Here is a 27,227-nt window from a genome sequence, read left to right as displayed (position 1 = left end):
TTACACAGCACAGTAACAGCTGTGTACAGTGTACAGCTGTGCATAGAAATCGGTAAAAAAAGCATCATAAAACATGATAAAAAGAAAACTTTTTGTTAAAGTGAAATCAAAGACAGTGGAGCAATGAAGACACTATCAAGTGAGTAACCCACTATGCACTACCTAGAACTGTCCAGCAGGTCACCTACAGGAATCTCAGATGCTAGACCATCTCTTCATTAGCTTTCTCACGCTTTCCAACAGGTGACAAAGACCAGCAGTCATACTGGTAAGTACAAAGTCACTAGTGAGTAAAGACCAGCAGAAGCACACTTCAAAACTGAAGTTAAAAAAAAGCCAGCTTCCACACTGATCGTGAGAGAAAACTGAGATCTCCAAGTGTCTGAACTTCAGAATGTACAAGGGACACTACCAAAGGGTTGAGGGAGGTTATTCTTCTTTAGTCAGCACTGGTGAAACCACGCTTTGAGACCCATGTCCGGTGCTGGTTTCCTCACTACAACAGATATGAACATAGTGGATAGCATCCAATCAAGAAGACGATGAAGGGACTGGAACATGTCTCCTATGAGGATAGACTTAGAGAGCTGAGACTGTTCAGACTGGAGAACAGAAGGCTCAAGGAGATCTTATCAAAGTATATAAATACCTGAAGGAAGGGTGCAAAGAGAATAAAGTCTCCTAATGTGCCCTTGGTCACAATTAAGAGCTCCCTCTGGCTCAAAGTGAAACATGTGGGAGCTTTGCCAGACTGCAACTGGAGTGGGTTCAGGGCCTTTACACAGCCTCCCTGTGTGTTCCTCCACCCTGGTGTTATGTAAGAAACTGAGCTAAATTGTAAATATTACACAACCTTGAAAAGGGAAGGGACTAGTAAAATATCTGCATGACTCTTTCACAGTGACTCACCCCTTCATTTCTACTTTTGCTTATCATTCTCACTTAAAAGTATAAAGATATGCCTGAACTGGTCTTTTCTGCTTGAACTTTTTGTCTTTCAAGCATGCTCCAGGCACAGTGAGATATTTCATCAGCATAAACAGGACATCACATAGTGCCTAGGGACAGACATTTTAGCATGGACTGTTGCAATAGGACATGGGGTAATGGTTTTAAACTAAAAGAGATTTAGACCAGAGATAAGGAAGAAATGTTGCCCAGAGAAGTGGTAGTGGTAGATGTCCCATCCCTGGAAACATTCAAAGGCCGAGTTGGATGGGGCTCTGAGCAACTTGATCTAGTTGAAGATGTCCCTGCTTATTGCAGAGGGGATTGAACTAGACGGCCTTTGAAGGTCCTTTCCAACCCAAAGTACTCTATGATTCTAAGCAGGACAACAGTGCCAGGAAGAACACCACAGTCTTCCCCCAACTGTGCTACAGTAATTCCTGCACTGCACTTCCAGTACCCAAAGCCTCACACACCCCTCATGCTGTTCTTGCTGTGGATCAAAGTCCCATATTCCTAAACCAAGGTAGAAAAATTACCCAGGGGTTATCATTATCCAACAAAAGAAGCAGCAGTAGTGTTCCAGCTTGATTGGTAACTACAGGTAGGTCAGATGGGAGTAGAAAAACAACTGAGTTAAGCTTTTGCCTACACATTCTATAAGCATTAAAGCCTTTGAAAAACTCAGGCTATGCAAGTGCCATTAATGATTCACCAAGCTATACAGAGGCAGCTTCCCTTAAGTGAGATTAATTCCCAGATTTACAGCACAAAATTTACCCTGGGTGAAATTTTGTGGGGGTTCTCCTGTGATTCCTGGCTCAGCATATAGATAAATAAGTTAACAAAACAAAATAAAACACCCTACAAACCCAAAGAACTGGACCTGGTTGTGCCCTCTGAATTTTGGGTAGCAGTAAAACCTCCCGGTTTTTCCACAGCACTAGGTATAACTCAGTGGGGACAAAGTATCAGTTATCAGTCCAAAGAAAAGAATCAAACATGAATGTTTATCTCAATGATCTTATTGAAGAAGAACATCCAATTCAGGCAATCTGAAAGCCTTTATTCCCCTTGGAAGGAAAAGGCTGTCAGTAATATTCTGTTCTAAAAACTCTGCTTTTGAACAACACAGTCAGTCAGTTCAGTAGCACATCCCAGGTCTCTGTACTGTGTACTCTTGAAGAACTTCAGGTACATTTATATAAAATTTAATTTTATTTCTGTCTATCCCCAGAGGCCTCAGTTCCCATTCTAGACCAACTGAGCAGAGTAGGTAATAATCTAAATGCTGTATGACTTTATTGGTGTACCACAATACAAAAATACAGTAGGAAATAATTTTAGAAACTTCTTTTTTAAACTTGATGTTTACCTAATTTTGGAAAAGGCAGTCATAGAAAGAGCTTCTCATTGAAGAGGAAAGATGACAAAGTTCATTACAATTTGTGCTCATTCTTCATTAAGGTCTACAAATACACCTAAAACTTCTTTTATGAAACAATTATCGACATCACATGGATTTTATTCATTTATTTATTATTGGTATTCACTTATAGAAGACTTCAAAAAAAGTTCCTATTATCACTTTCTCAACAGTGGAGAAAATTAAATATGTATCAGGTACTGTCATACATAATAATCATGCCATTTCACATTCATTAGTACCCTCATAAATGAAACATAAGCTCTTCTAGAGAGAATTTTCACCTTGAAAGAAATAAAGACCATTTGCTTACCAAATACAAATAAAAGGGAAAGTACAGAAAAGAACAGTATTTCTTACCATTGTAAGGGTGAATGGATGGCTTTCCAGGGCAGACACTCTTGGACAGTGTAGAATGACATACTGAAATAAAATAACAGAAAAGATACTTTCAGAACATCCAATGATGGGCTAGTGTTTATAAATCAATAGTCATCCCCATAGACAACGCTACAGGAAAACAGTGCTTTTTTAGGGGCACATTAACTCACCTGACCAGGCCTTGCTTCAAAGTCGTCTTTCATCATCCTCACTTCAAGGACATTGGAGGGATGGTTTATTACCGAAGTTATTGTGACTGGTTTATTGCTGCGGATGTAGCGGTACAGCCTTTCCACACAGTACAAGCACAGGGGTCCAGAAATCCAAAACCAGGTCTATGGGAGAACAAAAATAGGTCACCTCAAGGACTTTTAACTACATGAGTACTTGCAGGACCTCATTTCACATCTAGCCTTCAAATCTCTCTACATGCAAAAATTCAAGTATGTTCTGAAGCCTTAATCAGTCTAACCAGCAGCATCATCCACAAGCACAAGGAATTTCAATCATAAAACTAATCAAGAATAAAATGTTAATGACCTCAATTGCTACCATGTTATTTTGGTTTTATGTAGTTAGATTGCAACTGGTTTCAGCAGCCAAAGACACAATACATACATGGTTTCAAAATGTAACAGACCAGAGTACTGTATAATCGTTTAACCTTTAAGGAAAAACACTGTTTGTCTTGTAATATTACTTGACTATTATCTTACAATAATCTCAGGTTCAAGTAAAAACCAAAGAAAGATTCATTCTTGTTCCATAGAATTTATGTTTATATTAAACTAGCATAAAATCATAGATAACAGAGAGGAATGGGCACTTCTGAATCACAAGTCATTTGCCCTCATGGAATATATGTATGCTAGACAAAAGATGTCCTGGAAATGCCCATTTCTCTGCAGTGATTATTCAGGGAGCCCAGGGAGCCCTGGGTGACTACTCCAGATGGAAACATTTGCAGCTGCTCAGCTAAATCTCATCCTAAGAGTCAATTACCAATAGCTTATGGCAGACTTAACTACTAATTCTACATCTGCTCAGTCACTCAAGCTATGGCATTGAAGTGCCCTTGATCCTCACCCATCTTTCTTTCCCAATTTTTGAAGTTACGTATCAGCCTCTCTTGCAACTAGTGGAGATTGATTAATTTCCACAAAAAAGCCTTAAAAGTTTCAGTAGCTCACAGAACCTTTTTTTTTTTTTTAATCTTGATATCACAATACTTCCAAACCCAAAAAAGCCCTAAATAGTGTTACAAAGCTGCCAGGAGAACACTGAGTGGCCATCTCTTTCCATGACTCTTCTCCCATAATTGGCTCTAAAGCAGGCATCTTAAGTCCCTAAGACTCTTTACTGTCCTCTGGGTCATATGGAGCCAGCTATACACTGATGCTTGTAATTCAGGAGTATCACCACAACAAAATACCAATCCAAAGAACTTTGTTGGAGGAATTCAATGTAGAATTAACTGTTTCTTATTATGACTTCATGCTCCATAGAAAAATGGGTTCCCACTACAGCTCGTAAGGGATATACATGTTCAAGAGAAAACAAGGATAATAACAAAGAGAAACTCCTGTGAGGTCTGTTATGGGACCATCTTGAATGGTGGGCCTTGGACTTGTGAACTCCATATTCGCAAGCTTCCTCAGGCTACTTACCAATACAGCCCAACTCATCTTTTCTCAAAAGAAAAGAGAAAATTTGGATGAAGAAAAAGCTGCTTCCACAAAACATAAAGAAACAAAAGGAAAATAGAAAACAGAAAAGGCTTTTCTATCCCTGCTGTCATCATACTCATTTACCCATGCTACACATAAAACAAGCCTTTCTGCAAACAACAGGCCATAAAAGCCAAACCACAACCAACTGCAAACCAGAAATGAGTATTAGGACTTGCATCTGCATGGTAAAAAAAGAGAACAAATGGAGCTTGATTATTTCAACTAACTACTGTCACACAGTGCTTACAAAGGGACCTTATGAAATGTTATATAAATGTTTGCTCTGAAGTGCTACGCTGTAATTTAAAGTCACATTTATAGCAGGACCAATACTTCTCTTTTGTCTTATCTCTTAACATCTTATGTTGTACAAAAAATATTACAGCTGACCTCTTGACATTTTTCCACTCTCCCTATTCTATGCATCACATTGTAATGCAGCTCAGGGTTTAATATAGATTGATTTTTCCACACCAAATCTTTGAATGCCTCTAAAGGTTTTAATAATATTTTCCATTATTAAAACATCTGGTCTGGAAAAGCAATAATTAGTGGTTATGGCTGACTGAAAGACTTGGCAAGGCTTATAATACCTGAAATGTCGGATCATACAGACCTCTGGGAAGTGTGACTGGAACTTGGGTTCCTCGGAACAAATTCTCATAAAGTGATTTTGTACAAAGGGTTCTGGTACTGGGAAGTCCTCTGGGAAAGGCTCAGTAGCATAATCAGGAAACAGCTCTTCAAAAGCCTTTGGCACAGTCAGATTCTGTCGGAGCGTTTTGTTAGGATTAAAGCAACCAGGAGGGTGTTCCTCTAAGTTCGTCTGGTACTTGAGCACTCCCCTACATGAAAGTAAGAATAGTAAAGACACTGAAGTAAGAAACAAACAACTTATCTTAATTCAGAGAGGGCTTTAGAGAGTAGTCACAAGCCTCATCTTCTGTTAGAATTTTTATTCCATTTGTTTGCAGGACTTTCAATGAGATTGAAGATTTGCAACAATAGAGCCTCCTGTCACTAGAGGCAAGGTTTAACTTTTCCAGCTCGCTTGGCACTCCCACACTGAACAGCCTCAAGCTTATTGCTGCTTGAAAGAGGGAAAACATTGTGGGAACTTTGCAAAAAAAGTAAGTAATCACATTTCCAATTCAATCTCACACTGTCAGGCTGTTTTCACTCATCCTCCCTACAGTCACCAAGCCCTGTTTTTAAGGGAGTCTTGTAGCAGAAGGGGCCTAAGTTGCCAAATCATAAATGGCAGGAATGTTCCTACTACTTGGTGTTTATCAGGTTTGCACACAATTCTATAGTTTCCTCCTTTGGATATAATCTTGTCAGATAAAAGGAAAAAAGAAAGTCCTGCATGATAGCCAAGGAATCTTCCAACCTTCCTTGCAAATTGTTTTGTGGTTTTGATGGTTTTGTTTTTTTTTTTTTAAAGCTAAGCTAAATTTGTAGTAAAATGAAGTAAGAACTTTGCAGCTAGAGCTAGAAATTGAAGAAAGAACTGGAAACCTGAGACACTCTGGGATATCTCAGCACATGAATGAATCATTGGAAACAGGGAAGAAAAGATAACAGTAGTAGTAAAATTTCTCAGAAGCACTACTTGTCTCTGAATCTGTATTTGATGACAGTAAATCCACAAGCAGGAATATTTAAAAAAACCCAAAAAAAACCCAACAAAAACCAACAACAACAACAAAAAAAAAGAAAAAATAAAAGAAAAACCAACCACTAACCAAATGAAAGGCTGAATGACACCTCTATAGGATGGTGCTGGGTGGGAAATGAGGCATATTGAGGCAACGTCTGGTGAGACATGCCTGCTGAGTACTAGACCATGTTGTGAAGGCTCATCTTAAGTATACAATCAAACATAAGGACATAGACTCCCTCCTCCTCTCCTTAACACACAGCAGCGGTAGAAATAGAATTTAGTTCACAAGAAGAGAGAGAACTAGGACATCTGCAATACTCCCAACTTAAGTGGGCTCTGACAAGCTACTGGCAATCTTCCCTACAAAAATGCAATCCTGACAGTCAGTAACAAGCTTCCCACGTGGTCCAGTGAACAATGTCAGCTTGGACGTTAAACCTCCTCACTCTAAATGCCACATCTGACCCTGGGAGAATCATTTGGAAAGTGTCCTTGCACCTGCCTGCATTTACTGCTTGATCATGCCTATCGCTTGCATCTGGCATCACTGCTGATCATCACATATTTGCAAAGTGGCAGATACCACTGGCATTACGTTAGTTCCCTGCTTCATAAATATTATAGTGCCTCATGGATTCAGCTGGAAGTCAAAGCCCATGCAATATTTTTCCAGTCAACCTTGTGTGCAAGCCTGTCAGCAGCTCCCACAGCTTCTCTGTTCTCAGAACATCCAAAAGAGTATTTCCTTGACACATGAATAGCTGTAAACATGAGAATACCTTCCAATGATCTCTAGTTTGGTCAAACTATTACAAACATGCTGAGTGGCAAACAGTGATGACAAAGCTGTCTGTTAACAGCAGCTGCAACTACTCCCATTTCTGAAGTTGTCAAGGAAAGGCAGGTCTTACACACCCAAGATCACTTCCCAGAAAGATTGAGTTCTGCACAATTCTTAAGAAATCCAAGATATATCCTCATGTATTTATTAGACACAACACTCGAATATATAAAAACTCAGTATGGATGTCAAGAAGTAGGAGATAGACACCTTTAGCAAACAAAAATGGGTGAGACAAAATGAGAAAGTAATGTAAAAGTGTGGTAGAGGCTGACCAGCACAGTATGGAGAATCTGCAAGACTCTCAAGCTCTGCTCCAATTTTCCATGCCCAAAATAGAGACAAAATTCACTTCTGGCTAGAGCTGGAAAATAGAAATATCACTATTTCTTAAGATTTTAAAGCTTATAAACTAGACATCAATGATTCCAAATGTTTTTATAGGGAATTGCACTGCTCCTATCTCCTCATCCATCTTCTGCTGCTTAGCTCAAGGTAAGTTGCTTGAGGGGTCTGCTAAAGGTCAGTGTGTGGGTGGACTCATAAGAATTTTCACCCTTTGGAAGAAAAATCTTTGAATAACTCTAGTGAGAGCACAAAGGCCTTATTCTCAGCCTCTGTAGACCACAGTAATACCACAGTAACACCAAATTTGGATCAGCTGGGAATCTGGCTCCAAAGATTTTGTATGTTTTATAGCTCCTTACACTGGTACTAGAAACATCAAGCATCTGTTTTACATAAACTAATTTTTGTTGCTGCTACTACTGACCTAAAATATAGATAAATGATTGTAGATATGCACCAAGTCTTAAGCCACTAAAACCTTTAAAAGTCATATTGCAAGAAGTATCCACAACAGTTTAAACAAGACAAGAATCCAGCAATATCATGGAAATACAGGCAAAAGCTCACTCAAACTGTCTGCACAGTTCAGCCACAGAAGATGCCTTGTTCTGTAGAGTAACTGGCCATGAGTTCACAACTCTCCAAGACATGCCACACAGGAGTAATTTGAGTGCAGATATCTAAGTTTCCTTCATTCTTAGAAGAGATGATCAAATTATTTAGGTTGGAAAAGACCTTTAAGATCATTGAGTCCAACCATTAACCCAGCACTGCTGTGTTCACCACTAAACCATGTCCCTAAGCACCACATCTACAAGTCTTTTAAATACCTCCAGGAGAGGTGACTCCACTACTTCCCTGAGCAGCCTGTTTTAAAGCATCTTCTCTTGGTGAAGAAAGTTTTCCTAATATCCAATCTAAATCAGCCCTCATAAAACCTGTGGCCACTTTCTCTTGATCTTACTGCTATCACTAATAGAGCCTATAAATCAATCCAGGTCACTTGAATCTTTGTAACAGCAAGTTAGTTGAAGTATCCTTCGGGCTTCATTGACTGTATTTATCAGAACTCATTAAACCATAATGGGAGAAAGACACTTAGAAAACATAGGGAGACCTACATTTAGGCATCTTAAACTTGAACTGACTCCCACTCTCCATGACTCATTCCCCTCCCATTTTTAACTGACACTCAGCTCTTTTAGATTTGCACTGAATGCCTCTGTAATTCAGTACTAAGGAGGCTGTGTACCAGAAGATGTCTGTTCAATGTTTGGTGTATTACTACAGCCTTGGTTTGCAAACTTGGTAAATGGAACATGGTTAGGAATACAGTGGGCAAAGGATAATGCAGTGAAGGAGATTAATTAAATGGGACATGAAAAATATCCCAAAGGCAATAACTGGAACAGATTACCTAGGGAGATTAGAGGATCTCAGTCACCAGATGTTCTAAAGAAGTTAGAAAAACACCTGTCAATAATAATTTAGAAAAAGTCCATCCTGCCCCAGGATGAGGAGAACACATTATATCCGTCTTCCCCCAGCTATGAAAAGAGCTATGCCCCAGAAAAAAGAAACAGAAAAGCCCCCAAACAAACAGAAACAAACAAAACACACACACACACACACACACACAAAAACAAAAACAAACAAAAAAAACCAACCCACAAACAAAAAAAAAAAACCACAAAAAAACCCAAAAAAAAAAAAAAAAAAAAAAAAAAAAAACAAAAAAACCCTCACAGAGTACAGGAATTGTGTCCAGGAGTTTCAATTGTTTTGAACTCATTATTTCAATTCACCAGATCTCAAGCTGCATGTTTCTGTTCAACAACATATTCCTCCCATGATCTTGCTAGGCCTTTCCACATTTACTTTAAGCAGCAGTGCTCAGTGTCACACAGTAAAGCACTCTGTGTTTCAGTAGATATTTGATGACATGGAGAAATACACCTCATTCAAATACACCTTCCCCTCTTTATACCAATCTCTGCATCTACATCCACAGAGGAAATATCACGGACATTAATGGCCCAGATTTTCATAGAATCATAGAATAGTTAGGGTTGGAAAGGACCTCTAAGGGTCATCTAGTTCAATCCCCAACCCATGCAGACATATGTCGTAACTTGTGGAAGCTGCTTTACCTCGCAATAGAGATGGGTTTGTTTGTGCCTGATACAGTCCTGATTTTCAGCACATTAACACTGGTCTGATGTTTGTGAAAACAAGAAGAAAAACTTGCAAATGTTGTATCACACCAGTGAGAAAGAGGTAATTAGGGAGAAGTCATTCCTTCCCTCTCCTTAGGAGTCAAAATGAAAGGTAGAGAGGAAAATGCAAGAGATGAGCAACTTTACTTCACATTCTTCTCTCACTAAACAGGTAGGAGGGGGTAGAGAAAGAAACTATGTTCTCTTGATTTCTCACTAGACACTGGTAAAATGGACAAGGACTAATATTGAAAGTGAAAAAATTTGCTCTAGTTGGCTGTAGCACATACAATACTTCAAGCTACAATCTGATATTTATTTAAACAAACATCTGTTGAAAAACCATATAGGACAGCAAAGTTGGCCCAAAGTTGGCCTGCTGTGCACAAGTAAGCTCAGGAAACGGAGCAATCAAGAAAACTTCTCTTTCTGGTTGTGCTTCAGGAAAAGGGACAGTGTTTTCCATTTACTTACCCAGAAACGTGCAGCATCAGCAGCATATAGAAGACAAAGAAAAGGTTGTGTGTATACCAGAAGATGTCATAGTTTGAAACCCTGAAAAGAACAAACCACGGGTCAATGCTGTTTCAACTTAGATGGAATCACTGCAAATTAAAAACAGACCTGTGCACACAGGACATCATTATATGCTACATAGTCATGTAGAAGAGTCAAAGCCCAGCATGTTTTCCTACAGGCACACCGTACTTGCACGCAATTAAGTGTTGAGAAGAACAAGTGACTGGCACAGAAGTAACAAGCTGACAAAGAGAGATACGGATGTAGAACTACAGAGACAGCTGAAGAACTCTTCTGAAATTAGGAGACTTCACTGCTTTCATAGGTCCTAGTTAGTATCTATGAGACTCTCATAGCTAGAGTAGTTCCTCCATCTGCAGTTTCAAAACTCAACCCCTTTACAGTGAGCATCACCTTGCATTCTGCCTGCCCCAATACAATCTAATGTTTCACTAAGGTTACAACACATAAACAGGTAGCATGGACAGCAGCAGAAGGGCTAGTGGAAAGGGTAAAAAACTTGTGAGGGTATAGAGTGTAAGGAGATACAGGAGGAACAGGAACTAGAGCAAGAATGCAACAAGAGCACAGGTAGGAGAATTTTCAGGACAGGAAGCCACATACAGTATGGCTCTAGGACTGATGGTCTTGGGAGGGACAAGAAGAACATTACACTGTGAGAGCAGGAGAGGTGAAGGGAAAAGAACACTTCCTTTCATTAGTAATTTGTTAGGCGAAATGAAAAGAACCAAGACCAAAGAAAATATCCACCCAGAACTGTTTTCTGTTAAGCTTGTTTGATTTTTGCTCAAGTAAATTAGTTACCAACAAACAACAACAACCAAATGGTTAAGAAAATACACTACCTCACAGCACACAAACACACCTTTCACACTACACAGCATGGTAGGAGAATCCCTTCCAAAACCAAAACCTACTCCCATTCATAAGCCAAACCAATTATTAAATAAAAAAACAACTTTAACACTGAGAACATGATTTGAGAAGCTATTCCTTTGGCACAGCTAAATTATTTTTTTTTTCAGAATTTTTCCTCTCCTATGGTCTTCTACATAACTAGCTAACTGCCCTTGCTTCAATACAATTGACACATATATTGCATCTGTGCCTGTCAATACAGGACTTATTTGTTTTCTTTTTCAAGAAAAAAAATAATTTTGATAATCTGAGGGCTACCAAAATAAAACCCAAGCAAGTGAAGGAACAAGGAAGGAAGCAAAGGAGGAACAAAGGAAGCAAAGTAAGGTACCTAGCAACAGCAAGGGGCTCTGAAACCTCCCTTCCACCCTGACATCCTTCCCCTAGTCAGCACTATGTTAACACTTTTTCCTCCTTGAAGCTGCTCAAACCATTTCTAACTCCTCATACCCTGGCAGGCATTTCCATGTAGTCACTCATCATATCTCTTAAGACGTTATGGGAGTCAACATCAGTAAGATGAAAATAAATGATGGTATAGGGAGTGGAAACACAACTGGAAGGCACAAAGAGCAAAATTTACCCTCACTCCTGAAACAGGTCATAGAATCCTAGAATGGCTTGGGTTAGAAGGCACCTTAAAGATCACCTAGTTCCTTGCCCCATGCTATGGGCAGGGACGACGATAGATCTTGAAGCTCTGGTTTAAATTCATATTTTGCTATAATACCAAAAGCTGCACACTGAAAGAATTTTTATTGCATCTTGAGTACCTTTTTCAGAATGCACCAATTTTTCAAAAAGTCAATTCCTGGACTGCTTCTGACGTATTGCTTTCAACAGCTAATTATTGTTACTGATTAAAGTTACCATACACTTCTTGTGCATGTCTTGAATACACCTAAATGTCAGCTTCTAGCCACTTAAGTATTTTATTTTTCTTTCAGCACTCCTACAGATAACTGTACTATAAAATACTGTTCCTCACATGTATAAAATTCCCCTAAATATAAGCAAGCCCTGTGAACTTCACTTCCTTAAATTAAGGGGATGTGAATCCTTGAACCTCCTACCATGAAACATATTTTCCAACATTACGATAATTATATATTTCTTGTATCTTTAAACTGTGTATCCTATGGATATATGCAATATTCTAACATATTCAATAATCTTCCTATTGATACACATATATTTTTATAGTTCTTCAGAACATTTATTATTTTTTTCCTTCTAAGGCTTAAAATAGACATTATTCACAGAACTAATGCATTTCTTAGGACTACAAAGTACTGAAAATTTGAGGTAAGTTGAATATTTAGTTTTACTTTTGGTTAACCTACTTTAGAATTTTGCAGGTGAAGACCTGCAATAGTTAACTCACTGAGAAACGTACGGGGAGTTTGGCATGCTTTAAGGGGACACAGTAAGTAGTACAGTTTTGGAAAAATATTTTTAACCCTGTTACAGATAGTTTTGAGAAGGAAGATTTATGTGCTACTTTAGAAGATTAAATTGAAGATTGGAATATTTGGTTACAAAAATAGATGGCATTTGAGTACCTTATTTTTTAATGTTCTTTTAAATACATGACTTCCAAATCGTGAACAACATTAATTTGAAAGTTAGCAGAATTGTCAAAATTTATGACAGAATTTATTGTGTTTTCTGATAACTTCATAACCCTTCTGATAAACAACTACTGAACCAAAAATATTGGCCTAATTCTCATGTGTGACAAGGCAAAAATTTAGAAAATTTTTCAATCAGTACGCACTTTCCCCTTTTAAAACATTAGCAGCTAATTCAATCCCAATACTTATTCACGCACTTTACTAAACAAGTAAAGGCAGGAAAATAGAGGGATAATCATCCATATAAAAATTTCAGGAGGAATATACAAAGGAAGAAATTATTAAGCAGGTCAGTGTGCAAGAGCAGATTAGGGCTGGAATCCAAGAGAATAATAGTCTCTGAAATACTTTTTGAAAAGCCCAGCTTCTGAGAGGCAGTGAATATTTGCAAATAATTTTCCTAAGACTATACAGTATGCTCACCCATCATAGGGCACATGAGAATATACAGGGAAAGAGATTAAACAGGGACAATGACATGCACTCAGAAGCTTGTTTCCTTAGGAAAACATACTATAAAGACAAGCTTGAGGTCTATGCCTGAGAGAGAAGCCAGGATAACATTTCTAAATAAGAACTATTGCTAAAGTAACTGGAAATGCAGATGATCTTTTCAGGGCTTTGATTCTTCTGGCTAGACAGCAGAGAGCTGGGAATGTATTTGCACTTACAGTAACTGTGGAAGGAAATAAAAAGCATGTAACTTCAAAAGATGTTGCATGAACCCCAAAATTATTTCCAATAATATGTTTACAACCACCTATATTTTTCTAAGTTTCCCAATCATTAATACATTATGTTCTCTCTTTTTTTTTTTCTAATTTATTATGGCCTTGAAGAAAACAGGACTTTGTTCTGGCTCATTGCTGCAGAGTGAAGTAATTGTGTTATTTTTCCATCTTCCCCAAACTGCTTTTCTTTAACAAGTAGAGCCATTTGTATGGACTATGTAGTGTGCAGCCATCCTGACATCTCATGCAGCAGCCTAATCTTGCACTTCTGTAGCCTGCAGTGCCTCACAGAGGTCTCAACCCTGGAAGTAGTCTTGTCTACTGAAAATGCACAAAAATGCTGAACTAATGTCCCAAATCACAGGATAATGTTGCCAGATAACATTTCCACTCAGGAAAGACAGATTAGTTCAACAAAGTTCAAAACCACACGTGTAACTCACATCAATGGAGCACCATTAATGTTTGAAGATACATAATTAATATATCCTACCATGTTGGCTGAAGTGAGATGATGCATTTACATGAGCAGTCTTTGAATTCAACCACTATAAAAATGACGGGGTAATTTTTATATGTTCGCTTGCAGAATCCAAGCCTTAAGAAGACTGCAGCATTGTGCTAAATCCTCCAAGGTACCAGTCACTCACAGTTACTATCATATGTGTTCAATAATGTTGGTACAGAATGTGAACCTACTGGAGGACTAAACCTTCAGAAATCCCATCAGCTGCTCTGAGCCAACACTGCATTGCTGTTTGGAATTGTAATTCACACTAAAGAGAATATATCTAACAACCAGAAGCAGAACTTTAAAAAGCAACATTCTACTTAAGTAGCATAATTTTGTGACAGTTTGTTTCATTGCAGGGGGGTTTTCTTGTTACTGTTTTTCTTACAGTTTGTTGTTACAATTAATTGGTGAAAATAATTAGGATAAGGATATAATCTTATTTTACTTCCAGTGGACTTAATGTATGCATTGGATAAAACTTTCCATATGCTTAGTTTACTGCCTCCCTGTACAAACAGAAAAAAAATAAAAAAAGTACTATTTGATAATTTGAAAGATCTATATTTTTAACTGAGCACATTCATCAAATAGTATTTTTCTCAGAAGGTAATTCAATCAAGTTTTGTAATTGTTTTAATGCGAAATTCACTGTGCTAATTTTACTGCAAGCTAGGGAAAAATAGGGCAAGAAAATTGGTATTTTTAACACTCTAATCAGTAGGAAAATATGATTACTGAAATGGCATTTTTCAGTATAATGATCAGATTATGTCTTACCTGATGGCAAACGTGGAAGCTGTACACATTAGGAATAATACTAACACCATAATGACTCCAGTCAGACCTGGAACTAAAAGGGACATAAGATAACTTACATTTGAACTGTGAAAAGGTATACTTGTCTACTGTGATTTTCTAAGGAAGTGGAATTAGATATACAAATCATGATTTAATCAAACTCTTGCAAATACTTATCTCTTGAGCACAATTCATGTATCAAACTAGATAATAAAGAGTTGTTGTGTAATTTCCCACCTTCTCAGAGAAAACTACCTTCTCCCTTGTATTTCACCATGCATCAATAATTTTGTATTAGTCTTTGCTGCTGCAATCTTTTGCTCATGACATCTGTCTCTAAGTAGGTAACTAAGAACAAACACTGTTTATTTGTAAGACTGACTGTACAAATTTCTTTATCTCTTTCTTATTCCAGAACCTAAACTCTGTTGATCATGACAATTAACAACCTGGTCAGGGACAGAATTTCAAGCAAATCAATTTCTATGCAAGCTGTCACTACAATTGTTTGCCAACCCATTTCATTCTGGAATGAGGAAGAACCCAAAATTAATCTCCATGGCAAAGTATAATGCTTGAAATTGTTGACCACGGAGCAAGGTCTGTGAGAGTGATCTGCAGCCAGTATTTGAGAAGGGAAGGTTAAAAATATTAACAATTGGACTCATTTGTTCAAATGCAGACTCTTATCAGAACTAGTTTATCCTCAGCCCTTTTAAGCCAAAGGAGAGAAACAAGTATTTCTACAGCATGGTATGTTGGACAAAGCTCTCAGGCACATGGTGTGATTCTTGAGGTGTCCTGCACAGGGCCAAGAGTTGGACTCAATGATCCTGATGGGTGCCTTCCAACTCAACATATTCTATGACCCCATCCTAAAGCAGAATCCTGCCCATAAAGTACAGTAAATCATCAACCTAAAGACAGATTAGAAAATAACAGTTAGCACATTTTCTGAGCATCTTATCTTCAAAATTGCCATCCCAGTAATTAAGAATATGAATTAAGAATTAGGATCCTAAAATCTGTGAAAGATTACATCAATACCTTTTAATCCTCAAAGAATGTTAGTATTTATGTGTAATTTCTAGTCACCTTAAAAGCCACATATTTGGGTTTAAACAAAGTCAGTCAGGTCAATCATCAAGCAGAAATCTAAATAAATGCTGACTTACTGTCAAAATACAAATGTCTCAACCAGCTTTTATGGATGTAAATGGCAAAACCACAGACTGTAATGGTACATGATCTTTTACAGGATCACATCCTAATGACAAGAGCAAGCTTATTTTTTAATAATTGATTGCGATTTTAGACTCTTTAGCAATAAAGAGACAATCTCAAATCTTATCTTTTTATAAACTTCTCAATATCCACTCATTAAAAAGTCTTATACCCAAAATCTGATACATTCCAAATCACTCCTCAATTTTACAAACTTTAGGAAAAATCTCATCCCTACAACCAATGGAAGTTTCCTCATGGACTGCATAAAAAACTTAATTTCACTCCTTCATGGAAAGATTATAATTAAAAGCAGTTGTAATAAAAAGAAAAATACATTCTATCCACTGCTGCCTTCTTCATTTCTTCTTTCTTAACCTAATTTGATGTGTAGCATGCAATGAATCTCCCCTCTGACACAAATACTTCCAATGCAATTGCAGTACAGCACTTAATCCAGCTTTCTACGCTGTCACTTAAGCTACAGGTCACCTATTACATTGAGTTTTTAATTCTCTTTCCTTCAAACTGAAATCGCTCACAATCTTGCCCCCCCTTATCAGTGCATTTTTAGTGTTTCCTCTCTGCCCTGTTCCAATCTCTCTTTTCCTTCACTATGTTATTGAATACTTGTTACTCCCACAGTTTACCTCCCACCCTTATACAAGGAGGCTCTTTCCTAAACTGATCTGAAAAGCCATCACAATATAAATCTTCTGTTTCCTTATTCCTTCTGTTTGCTGTTCTGAACTGCCTGGGAAGAAACCAGAGTTTTTTCCATATTTGCACATTTCCAATAGCAGCAAAATCTTGGTCCCTGTCTGGGTATTCCTTCAGCACAAATAATAAGTGATAATTACTAGTTGTTGGGATGTGGAGTGATCTGAGTAATTTTAAACTTAAAGATGATTTAGAATCACTGCTTTTGCAACTATGTGCTCAAATTTTTAAAAATGCACTATTTTCCTGGCTGACCGAGAGTAAAAGGAGTTCCACTTCTCAGCTAGAGAGGTCTCAAAGTATCCCCACAAGCCAGGACAAAATATGATTGGGCCTCTCACTGCTTCTTTATACCAAGTCCTTCTCCCTTATACACGATATTGAATATAATCCTCAGTTGCTTGGTTTGTTTCTCCCCCCTCTCATCTTTAACGCCCTCCTGCCAGTTACCCTCGTTCAAGCCTCCACAACTGATTCACTAACTACACCATTTACCTGACCTGCTTCCAGTTAGCAGTTAACTTTTACCTCAATTTCTATTATTTCACTTTGTCACTCCCTCTGCTCTCAACTGATCTAAACCTTCCTTAGGGTTTTTGGAAAGCACTGTTGTGCAAGTTGCTAATTCTAGTACATCTGTTGGGATTGACAAATCTAGAACCCCATCCATTGCTGTCTATTCAGATTCCTTTGGACCGTGCCCTAAAAGCTACAAAGTTGGGGTTTTATTGTTTGATCTAAATAAGGGTGGAAGTGTGATGGCATCAGGAAGGACGTTTACCTGCTTGTGAAGCACAACAGCTCAGACTTGTGTCTGCCCCTCCATACTCAAACATTGCTCCTTTCTAAATTCCTGCACCAAAAATGTCTTTTTATTCTTTATGAGCGCTGAAGTCTGATTCCCATGTAACAGTTTAGACTGCTCTGAAGCCAAACCAACCCTTAAATAAAACAGCTGAAGCAAGAAGACTGCTCTACTGTTATGTTTTTTTTTCTTGAAATTGGATCATTTAGGAATTTGGTTTTAATATTATGCAGAATCTCTGTTTGAAACTAATGATTATCTGCTGACTCATCTGTACAATAACAGCTTTGAAGATGCTGCTCAAGCTACTATGGGGCTTATGTAACTCCTCCCTCCTGACTATTGGATAAGCAAACCCAGGTTATATTAACACAAATAAATCAAGCTAGCTGAAATACAACAAATGCAGTACGTGAACAGAGGATCAAAAATTTTGTCTGGAAAGTAATAATGAGAAGCAGCAAACTTTCTCATTCAGTTTTGCAACAGACTTACCAGTTGCAAAAAGTAGTTTCCTTGGGTCCTGAAAAACAGACAAGCAGAAAAAAAAAATCAACATATGGGATTTTATACCTATATGAATAACATGGCAATAATAAGTAGTTCATAAAGCTCATGCACATTAAGACACAAGTAATTCCTAAACCTGGATGCAGGAATGAATTTGGTAGTAGTTTACATTGACTGTAATTCAACATAAACTAAATCTTTAGCCTTTGCATTTCCCCAGTGAAGAAAATTCTTATCTGTTATTAAAAACTGGGATTCAGATAATTTTACAGACAATTATTTTTGAAAGCTTTACTCAATTACCTCATCCCTTTGGGGGGACAAAGGGAAGTAGAAGAGGAAGAGAATTTGAATTTAAATGTAAGACAAGAGGCAAGCATTTTACTGCCAGCTACATCACCAAGAGATTTGCAGGGGACTCTAGTGAAGCAAGACTGAACACAAAGGACACAGATGTTCCTGTGTCCTTCACAACATGTGAAAGCAAGAGGGGATATGTCAGCCTCACAGGAAACTGCCTCACTCCCCCTGAGTCCTATATTTCAGAGGTTTTGTCTTCATTGTGGAGAAAACTTTATTATTATTATTATTATTGTTGTTGTTGTTACTGTTATTGTTATTATTATTAAACTAGCGGTAAAATGCAGTGAGGGGAGGTTAGCTATTATTATTATTATCATTATCATTATTACTATTATTATTATTGAACTTGCAGTAAAATGCAGTGAGGGGAGGCTAGCAGTTTTCATACAGGTCAGGAAAAATGAAGTATCCTCTCTCTGACCTCGTCCTTGTCTCTGATCAGATGCGCATACACATGTAGAGAACATGACAGTAGCATCCAGACTGCCCACCACAGTTAAAAAATGGGTTTAAGTGGAATTCAAGTACAAAGGTTCAAAAGCTACTAAAGTACCTAGAATCCAGAAAGTTTGATCCTAGAGTTCCTAAAAACTTGCTATAATCTCCATTTTCTGTTGCGAAATTCCTAAAACGGCTTAGTAGAGGCTGCCATGCACACCCTGGCATGTTCTTGCCCGAGGCAGGCTCCTGATAATGTTCCTGATGAGGCTAAGCCTGTAAGACCACTCCTAACACAAGCAGACATGCAGTTCAACTCAGAAGCTCAGCACAATAGTTGGTGTTGGCATGTCTGTCTGCCATAGAATAGCTCCATGATTAGATCATTCACCCTGGGATTGCAAGACCTTGGTTGTTGGTCCTTATGAGCCTGGGTTGAGTCAAGCTCTCTTTTTCTGGGAAAGGATGCAGCTGGGATAGGGTCATTGAAAATATTTCCTAATGAAGCTGGTAGAAAAGAAATGCAGACTTGAGACTAGAATGGATATAAACAAGAGGAAACTTGATTGTAGCCCAAAGAAGAAAGAGTCCTGGACTCTGGTCTTCCTTCTTAAATCTGCAAATACCTTTCCAGTGCCAAATACAGAAGCAAGCACCTGGACTAGGAATCTGATATGGCTGCAAGAAATCTGCACCAAAGTCAAAGAAAGTAAACAAATCAAGTATTTTGCAACTAGAAATCAGCTTCCATCCCAGTTCATGTAGACAACTAATTCTACTCTTAGCATATATACTCACTGCAGCTCAAATATGCAAAATCCTTTTCAAATCTCACTGCATTCTAAATAGTGGAAATGAGGAATGTATTTTCCCAAAAATACAGTAGAAATGTCTCAATCTGGCTCACTCAAGGAACAGAGAGAAGTAGAAAAGAAGCAGGAGAACAAGGTGCAAGGTGAAAGAACTTGATGACTGCATTCTCCATCTCATAATCAAATAGGAATGAACCCTGCTGCATTAAACAAAAAGTGCTTAATACATGCTTTGTCCAGAGAAAGAAGTAAAATCCACAGCAACCCACATGATGCGAGTTTTCAGTGCACGAAACAGAAGCACTATATAGATCATAGGATGGATCATATAATGGAACTGAATATGAAAATAATCATATATTTAAATTATATGCTTAAAAGAGAAATATGAAAGGACAGCTGGCTCACCTCACCACGATAGTTTGCTGCATTTAGGGCCAGAAATTCTTCATTGTAGTTCTCAGAGAAGTTAAGAGCATTCACCAGATGAGCAGCAACATGTAAGACTAAGAAAAAAAACCTGAGTAAAGGTGAGGTCTGTAAACAAAATATGGATGTTCCCCTGAAGTGGCCACCCAGATGCCAAGCTGTAATCACATCACCTGCATGAGGTACATCAGGGACTAAGGGATTCTTTTTCTAAATCAGTTTATAAATATTCATGACAGAAAGATGTATGTATTTTAAGGGTTTTTTTTTAACTCTGTAGCAATGATTTCCATGGTACAATGCTTCAGCTGAGAGGCAACATTCAAAAGTGTCCAGCCAAGAATATTTCTTCTTCACCAAATTGGGTAGTTGTCTCCACTGTTGCCTTCCCTGCAGTTAAGCCTGTAGTACCCTGTTTCTTCACCCTAATCCCTTAGGCACAAAGGGATAATGGCATATTTTGACCTGATCTCATATACCTATCCTTCTAGAAATTGGAATTTTATGGAAAGGCTCAGCATTAGAATGTATGGCCATGTGTTTAAAGCAAAAATGAACCAAAACCCTCACACATCCAAGAAAGCATTTACAATTTAAGACAGGTAAGCACAGAGCAAGACTATCCCCAAACGTACTGTAGAAGAAAAACCACGAAGTACTGCTTCAATGTGCTTCCCAATCACGCTGCTACTCAGCACAAAAAGATCTCACCTGAAAAGATGCATATTGTAACACCACATGTCACATGGAAAGTTTTACTTTTGTCTAGCAGCCTTCTGGTTTTCTTGCTGGCAACCTAGTAAGAGAAGAATTCAAGCAATCTCTTCTAAAACAAAGCAAAGAAAAAGAATACTAACAGCAACTGCTGTGATATAATAGCAACTTCAGCTTTTACTAGGTTTAACAGTCTTGCAAGCATAGTACCTAAATTTAAAAACTACTGGATTATGACAAAGAGATGATTTTGAGGACTTAATGAAGAAATTACACTCAGATCTGTATTACATAGATATCAAGAGCACATAATCTACCTTCTGGCCTTAAAATTTAGGAATTCCACTAACTGTGTAGCATCACTGACTCTTTTATAAAGAAGATCAAAAGGAATGGCATATTTGCATACACATATGCATCTACAGGCATCAAATTTTATAGGTATTGTCACATGATGCACAGAGGTCACAGGTTCAATTTGCAACCATTCAGAAAACTGTCCCTCAAAAGCATTACTTACATTTTCATAAAAGCAACCTGTGAATCACAAAGAAGCTAAACTACTGTTTACTGAATAATGGTACAGAAAACAAACCCTCTTAGATTTGACAGAAGTTTTTTTCTTTTAATTTCCCATGATAATGAATGTATCAGGTTGGGTATTCTTATTTAAAGTTCTATCATCTCCAGTAGGACACTTATGGTCACGCAGAGATAAAGTTGGTTTTGTTCTGTTGAATTCTACCAGGAAGCAGTAGAGAGGACACGGATGCCTCTAATATAACAATTCAGAAAGACAAAGGATACTTCATCTGGCTACAGTTCGACAGCAGCTCTCCATCCTTCAAAAATGCACTGAAGAAATCATCCTCACAACAGGCCAAATCAAACCAGACACTGTCAGCCATGGCATTGTCTTCAAAGGAGTCATGGATCTAGGTTGAATGTCTGATACTTGCACCATGCAAGCACATACTGTATAATAATCAGGGATATAACAGATTCTTTTTCTATTATTTTTCAACTAAACAGAGACCAGGGCCCTCTTCTCAATTGCAGCATCCTGAGGACATTACTTACCTTCTGAGATCCTCGCAGGAAGGCCAAGATAACGCGGCACATTGGTAGAAGGACCAGGCAGCAGTTGAGATTGAGGACAGATGCTGAAGCTCTGCTAACACACAATCCTAGCTGAACAAATATTGCAAGAGTTAGATTACAGGAAGAAAGGAATAGCACATGTCAGTATTCAATCTCTTTTTCTTTGCAGTGAAACCAAACAGTTCCCATGCTCTCTGACTCATCGGAATAGTGGAGTTTCATTATGTTTTATTGTACTGGAAAAACCACCATACATACAACATGCTATCCTGTTCTCAAAGAAGAGAAAATAGCTCTCATCAAAAAGCTACTAAAAAATAATTTTGTCAACAATAAAGTCATCAAATGACAACTTTCTAATGAAAAAGCCAATATCCCCATCAGTGCTCAAAGTCACAGGTAACAAAAATATCTGAAACAACAATAAGCATCCACTGAGAAATCATCTGAAAGCTTCAACAAACATAATTAAATAAAAAAGATCAATAAATACTATGAAGACACTAGAGAACCACTTAAGTTTAATGATTTTTCTGGTAAACAAGCCACAAAAATATGTAAAAAAATATCACTTTGGTCAAATCAAAATGATCATATTGTTTCAAGGACTGTTACGGAATTGTCACAGAACTCCTCATCCATTCACATTATGCAATGCCATATTTGGACCTAAAGAAAGTGAGTTTTCTTCAGTTAGCTACTCAATAGCTGGTAACTGTAATGAAATCTAATTTCACTAATGCTTTCACTGATATATTTGGAACTTACATAATTAGAACAAAACCGCTTGTCAAATAAATGAACAAAGCACACATTCATGTCATAACCCTGTATTTTTAATCTTATTATATTATCTCATTCATTTATGATTTAAAAAGTTAGTAAAATGCCATTGTTCTAGTTATTAGGTTGAATTACCATTTTACTAGCTTATATAAAAGATGTTTTTAGACTGTCAACAGATTTCTGGAAGGATATTTCTTACAATGTTCTCAAAACCCCAAGTTTTTTAACTGCTGAAGAAATTAATAAATTAAAGTATTATAATATTAAAGATAACTCAAATGCTGCAGTAGTATGTGAATGAATTGAACAGGTATAAATTAGCTAATAAAAATTACTAAAGATTAACTATTTTTTCAAAATGAAACTTTATGTCAAAAAATGAGCATTTGTTATTTTCTTAGTCAAAAAAAATTAATCCATGAAACATCTATTATGTTCAGATCTTTGTTATTGAGAAGAAACAAAATTGGAAAGAAACAAAGAGGTTTTATTTATTTGGAAATACATTTTTTAAAAACATTATTAGAAAAGTCTTGTAATTTCAAAATTTGTAATTATTGTTTTGTTTTTTACAGACTTACATATATGTCACAGAAATGGATCAATATATAAGCTAGTAAAAGTAAACAAGATAACTGCACTTCAGAATACCTTCCACAGAACAAATCAGTCATAAGGGCACCTTCTCTCACAGCTGCCTGTGAGAAGTAGAAGCAATTACCCCACAAAATGTGCTCCACTTTGTTCTCTCCCATGTAAATGTGGGACCCCCAGCAAAAAAATTCAAGGAACATATTCTCTCTAACCTACAGAATGACAGCAAATAAGACTAAAATGAGTCATGTCACTTAAAGTTTTTCCCACTCTCCAGATGTCCTCCACTATTTCTTCTAATGTATTGTTAGTCCTTTTTTTTCCTTACATAAGACTTCCCTTGCTTCTATTTCATCTTTTACTTCACTCTCTGTTCACATGCACAATGAGAAATTATTCTTGCTACATTTCCCTCACAAGCTATGTTCTTCCGATTTTTGATCATCCTCTTCTCCCTGCTCTGGACTTTCCCAAGTGGTCCAGATCCCAAGTGTATTGACTAAAACTGAACACCAGCTACAATGGCCACAACCTCAGTAACTGAGCTGAGGTTTTACCAAGTGCTGATGTCACTTTCCACTTCAAAGTGTGATAAAAAAAAAAAGAATAACCACAAAAAATATATTTGTCTATCCTTGCCCACTAAAGTAGCTTCAAGTGACTTATAAATATTTTTATTTATATATATAAATTATATAAATTGTATATTTTCATATTTTTTTATTTATATATATTTATATTTCTGCGAGATAAAATGGCAGTACCCTTGAAATGACTGGAGTTAATGGCAAGTAAAATGTCTCTATAATGTGTTGTTTGAATATACAAGACTGTCTCTATCTTCATTAAATCCTCTAAAGGGAAGCTAAAAATGAGCTATAGATTTCATGAAAGCAATAACTTTAAAAACATGGTCATTAAAAACTTAAACATTTTTATTAGAGCTTGCCTATTTGCTACAGTATCTCAGTGATTACAAGAGCATGATTTGAAAAACACAAGAATTATGTAGAACTAATGTTGTGCAAATGGAAGCAATAAACGGAATAATTTTTGTAGCTCTTGACTAACACCCAAAAGCTGAAAAAAGGTAAAATAGTTAAAAAATTTTAATAATTTCTCTTGTATGACCTATGTGATACATCATTTGTTTCTCAGGAATTTATGTTGTCTGAGTTTAAACAAACTAGGCATGACATCAGTTATCCAAGATTCCTTTTATCAGGCACCACAATTCTTCTTACAAAACCTCAACAAAACAGTCTAGTTTGGAATAGTCTAGAATCGAGACTGTATAATGTTTAATAAATAATTCCTGTGTGAGTTCAAGAAGCTCTTGGACAACACTCTCAGGCACATGGTCCGATTCTTGGGGTATCTTGTGCAAGGCCAAGAGTTGAACTCGAACTTGATGAGTCCCTTCCAACTCAGTATTCTAGGATTCTATGATTCTAAGTAAAATACCAAACAATTTAACTGGTACAAAAAAATATGAATCAGCAATGATGTGTACAAAAAGCTACCCTATTAACATTTCTTTTTTTTTTTCCCCACTATTTAACAAATAGCAAATATTCATTCACAGTGCAATTACTATGGAAAAATGCCCTCACATTAATCCTAATTCACTGCTATCGGCACCTGTACAAAGGAGAAAAAACAAAAAAGAGCAAGAACAGCAAACGACTTCAAACATGCAGTGCACTTTTAGGAAAGTGTGATTCAATAGTTGTTACCAATGAATAATGTAAGGTTTTATTCTGAACAAATAAAGTTGGGCAATGTTTGCTGCAACAAGCCCATGACCAATTTGAAAACAATAGTAAATACATTTAGCAATGCTTAGAACCAAAATTCACGCAAGACCAAGAAGAAAAACAGAGTACTAAATTTGCTCTTAATATATATATGTAAAAGCTGAAAATATCACCATGAAACTAATGCTTTCCAAATGGTTTCCAAGTGATCACTTTCTTAACTTCCTTTGCATTGCCTGGGTGGCATAGTAACAAATTAACATAGTACATTGTTGGATTTTTAAACAATAGTAGAATAAAGGATGATTTTTGCTCTGAGGCAACTGACTGGCCTAGAAGAGAATATATATCTTAATTAAGTAGTTTAGAAATGAGAGAAATATAATTCTCTTTTCTTCCTAAAGTTTTTATTGGTTAAAGAAAAAGAAGAAAAAAAATTATTTCATGTTACTAGCATATGAAATTTCTGTAAGATCAAAAAGACAAAGAAACACCCCCAAAAATCTGCTGGACACTGTTTTATCCAGCTTTATGGATACTGAATTTAAGCATTTGATCACCTCCTTTTCTACTCTGACTACCCAGTACCACGTACAGTTATCCCATTTCACAGAGGGGCAAGGAGGCATAGAAAAACTGAAAGATTACTCGAATTCACAGAGGCAAGAATAGTAGGGAACTGGACCATCCACAAACTCAAATCCTAAAAGCTAGGCTAGACTTTTCCTCCAGACAACTATAAAGCAATCACCACCTTCTCCAAAGTAGCAGAACAGGGCTACAGCATGTAAGTTCTCCAGCTATCCCTGTCTGACATACAGTCCCATAGAAATCCAGATGCATTCCTGGCTACGTTCGCACAACATACAAAATAGGACGAAGAAGCAGTCAGATCTCTTTGGATTTTCTGTATGCTGCTGCCATCAAAGTAGGGGAAATGAGCTTTTCCTCTTAGTTAGGCAAATTATTTCAGTATTAGGCTGAGGGGTACAGTAACTTACTGTGTACCACAGAATACCCCGAAATTTGTCAGTTACAAACACAGAGTTGAACCTGACCTGCAACTGTTGTGCACAGAAATCTAATGTACAATACATAGTTGCAAAACATACAGGGCAGCAGAACACAGGAAGACTTCAACGAATCTGTCCTATCTCACTTCTCAAGCCAATCTTGTATCAAAAAAATGGTAGAATGGTACTGCAAATCCTTCCACACCTAAAAGTGATGTGATTCTGTTTTTCAAGATTTCACTACCTACAAGCAACAACCCTAAACAGGTCATGGTGCAGTAGAGACACCACACTTGGTGGTCTCTCTGGAAGCCTTTCTTTGAAATGTTTAAATCTTTTATGGTTCAGGGCAACTTGAAAGGTTCTGGGAAGACTCTTAAGCCACATGCTGGTCTCTAGACACAGGTCACAGACCATCTCCCCAGATGGAGCAGCTAAAAATAGTTATTGTCTTCAGTGGGACAAACTGTGCTATACAACGTCCCTCCTTTTGACCCAACTTCCTTTTCTTCATAAAGTACTCCTTGTCTTAAAGTAACAGAGCACTGATAATCTAAGATGAAGGACAGAACTCAATTGCATGCATAGCAATTATTCCCCTTAGGCCTGTCAAATCTGGCTGGAGATCTAGCAACAAAACCACGAAGCAGCTGAAAGGAAGGAAAATGTAAAGGTAGTGAAAACCTACTAGAACATGTGAAAACTTCTACAAAGTTTGACTTCGTTTTGTTCCTGAAGATGGAAGGTTTCAAGGAAGGACTCTAAATCACAATCTCATGTACTGCAACCCTCTAAAAATTATTTTAAGACTAAGTGGTGCAATATTTTTTAATCACATCTGAAAAAAGAATTAAAAAAAAACCCACCTGCAATTCTCTACACAAAGAATTTAACAGCAGCCCAATTCTCTATGCTAATTCAACCTTTCAACTTCAGACTTCTGCTTCCATATAGGAATCAAAAGTCGGATATATTATAGGAAGAGAGAAGTACCAGGAGTGGACAATGGCAATATTTTTAGCTCCTTTTTAAGGCATGGGATATCTTTCCTGCACTACTGAGAATCAATATTCTCACTGCTCACTTGTAACTCACCACACACATTCTTTGAAGGTTTTCCTTCTCCTTCTGTCTACATGTTTAGGTCATGTTCCCATTTTACATGCAGTGCCTTTATGAAGGATGTACTCCTTCTGCTTAAATCAATCATTCAAATTGAAGGAAGCAACTAACTTAATCTTGAATTCAGTAATAGATTCCAACTCCTCTGATA

The 27,227-nt window shown here is 37.2% G+C and overlaps 1 protein-coding gene across 2 annotated transcripts in view; it reads right to left on the bottom strand.

Annotated features, from left to right (window-relative positions):
- NOX4 (NADPH oxidase 4) overlaps positions 1 to 27,227 on the bottom strand; it is a 106,399-nt gene that overhangs the window by 72,877 nt on the left and 6,295 nt on the right. Inside the window, exons 3-11 of one of the 2 annotated variants that reach the window (XM_017819660.1) lie at positions 21,784 to 21,894; positions 20,701 to 20,785; positions 19,969 to 20,066; positions 17,933 to 17,960; positions 14,668 to 14,740; positions 10,028 to 10,108; positions 5,102 to 5,330; positions 2,926 to 3,090; positions 2,735 to 2,797 (exon numbers count right to left, since the gene is read on the bottom strand). In XM_017819660.1, coding sequence (XP_017675149.1) covers positions 2,735 to 2,797; positions 2,926 to 3,090; positions 5,102 to 5,330; positions 10,028 to 10,108; positions 14,668 to 14,740; positions 17,933 to 17,960; positions 19,969 to 20,066; positions 20,701 to 20,785; positions 21,784 to 21,894 — 933 coding nt within the window. The remainder of the gene's footprint in view (positions 1 to 2,734; positions 2,798 to 2,925; positions 3,091 to 5,101; positions 5,331 to 10,027; positions 10,109 to 14,667; positions 14,741 to 17,932; positions 17,961 to 19,968; positions 20,067 to 20,700; positions 20,786 to 21,783; positions 21,895 to 27,227) is intronic. The other variant, XM_017819661.1, reaches the window with a different exon arrangement.

Source organism: Lepidothrix coronata, unplaced genomic scaffold (assembly GCF_001604755.1).
Source record: "Lepidothrix coronata isolate B3197 unplaced genomic scaffold, Lepidothrix_coronata-1.0 Scaffold76, whole genome shotgun sequence".
Classification (NCBI taxonomy): Eukaryota; Metazoa; Chordata; class Aves; order Passeriformes; family Pipridae; genus Lepidothrix; species Lepidothrix coronata.
Note: the sequence above shows the minus strand (reverse complement) of the source record. Positions and strands in the feature narration are given on the sequence as shown.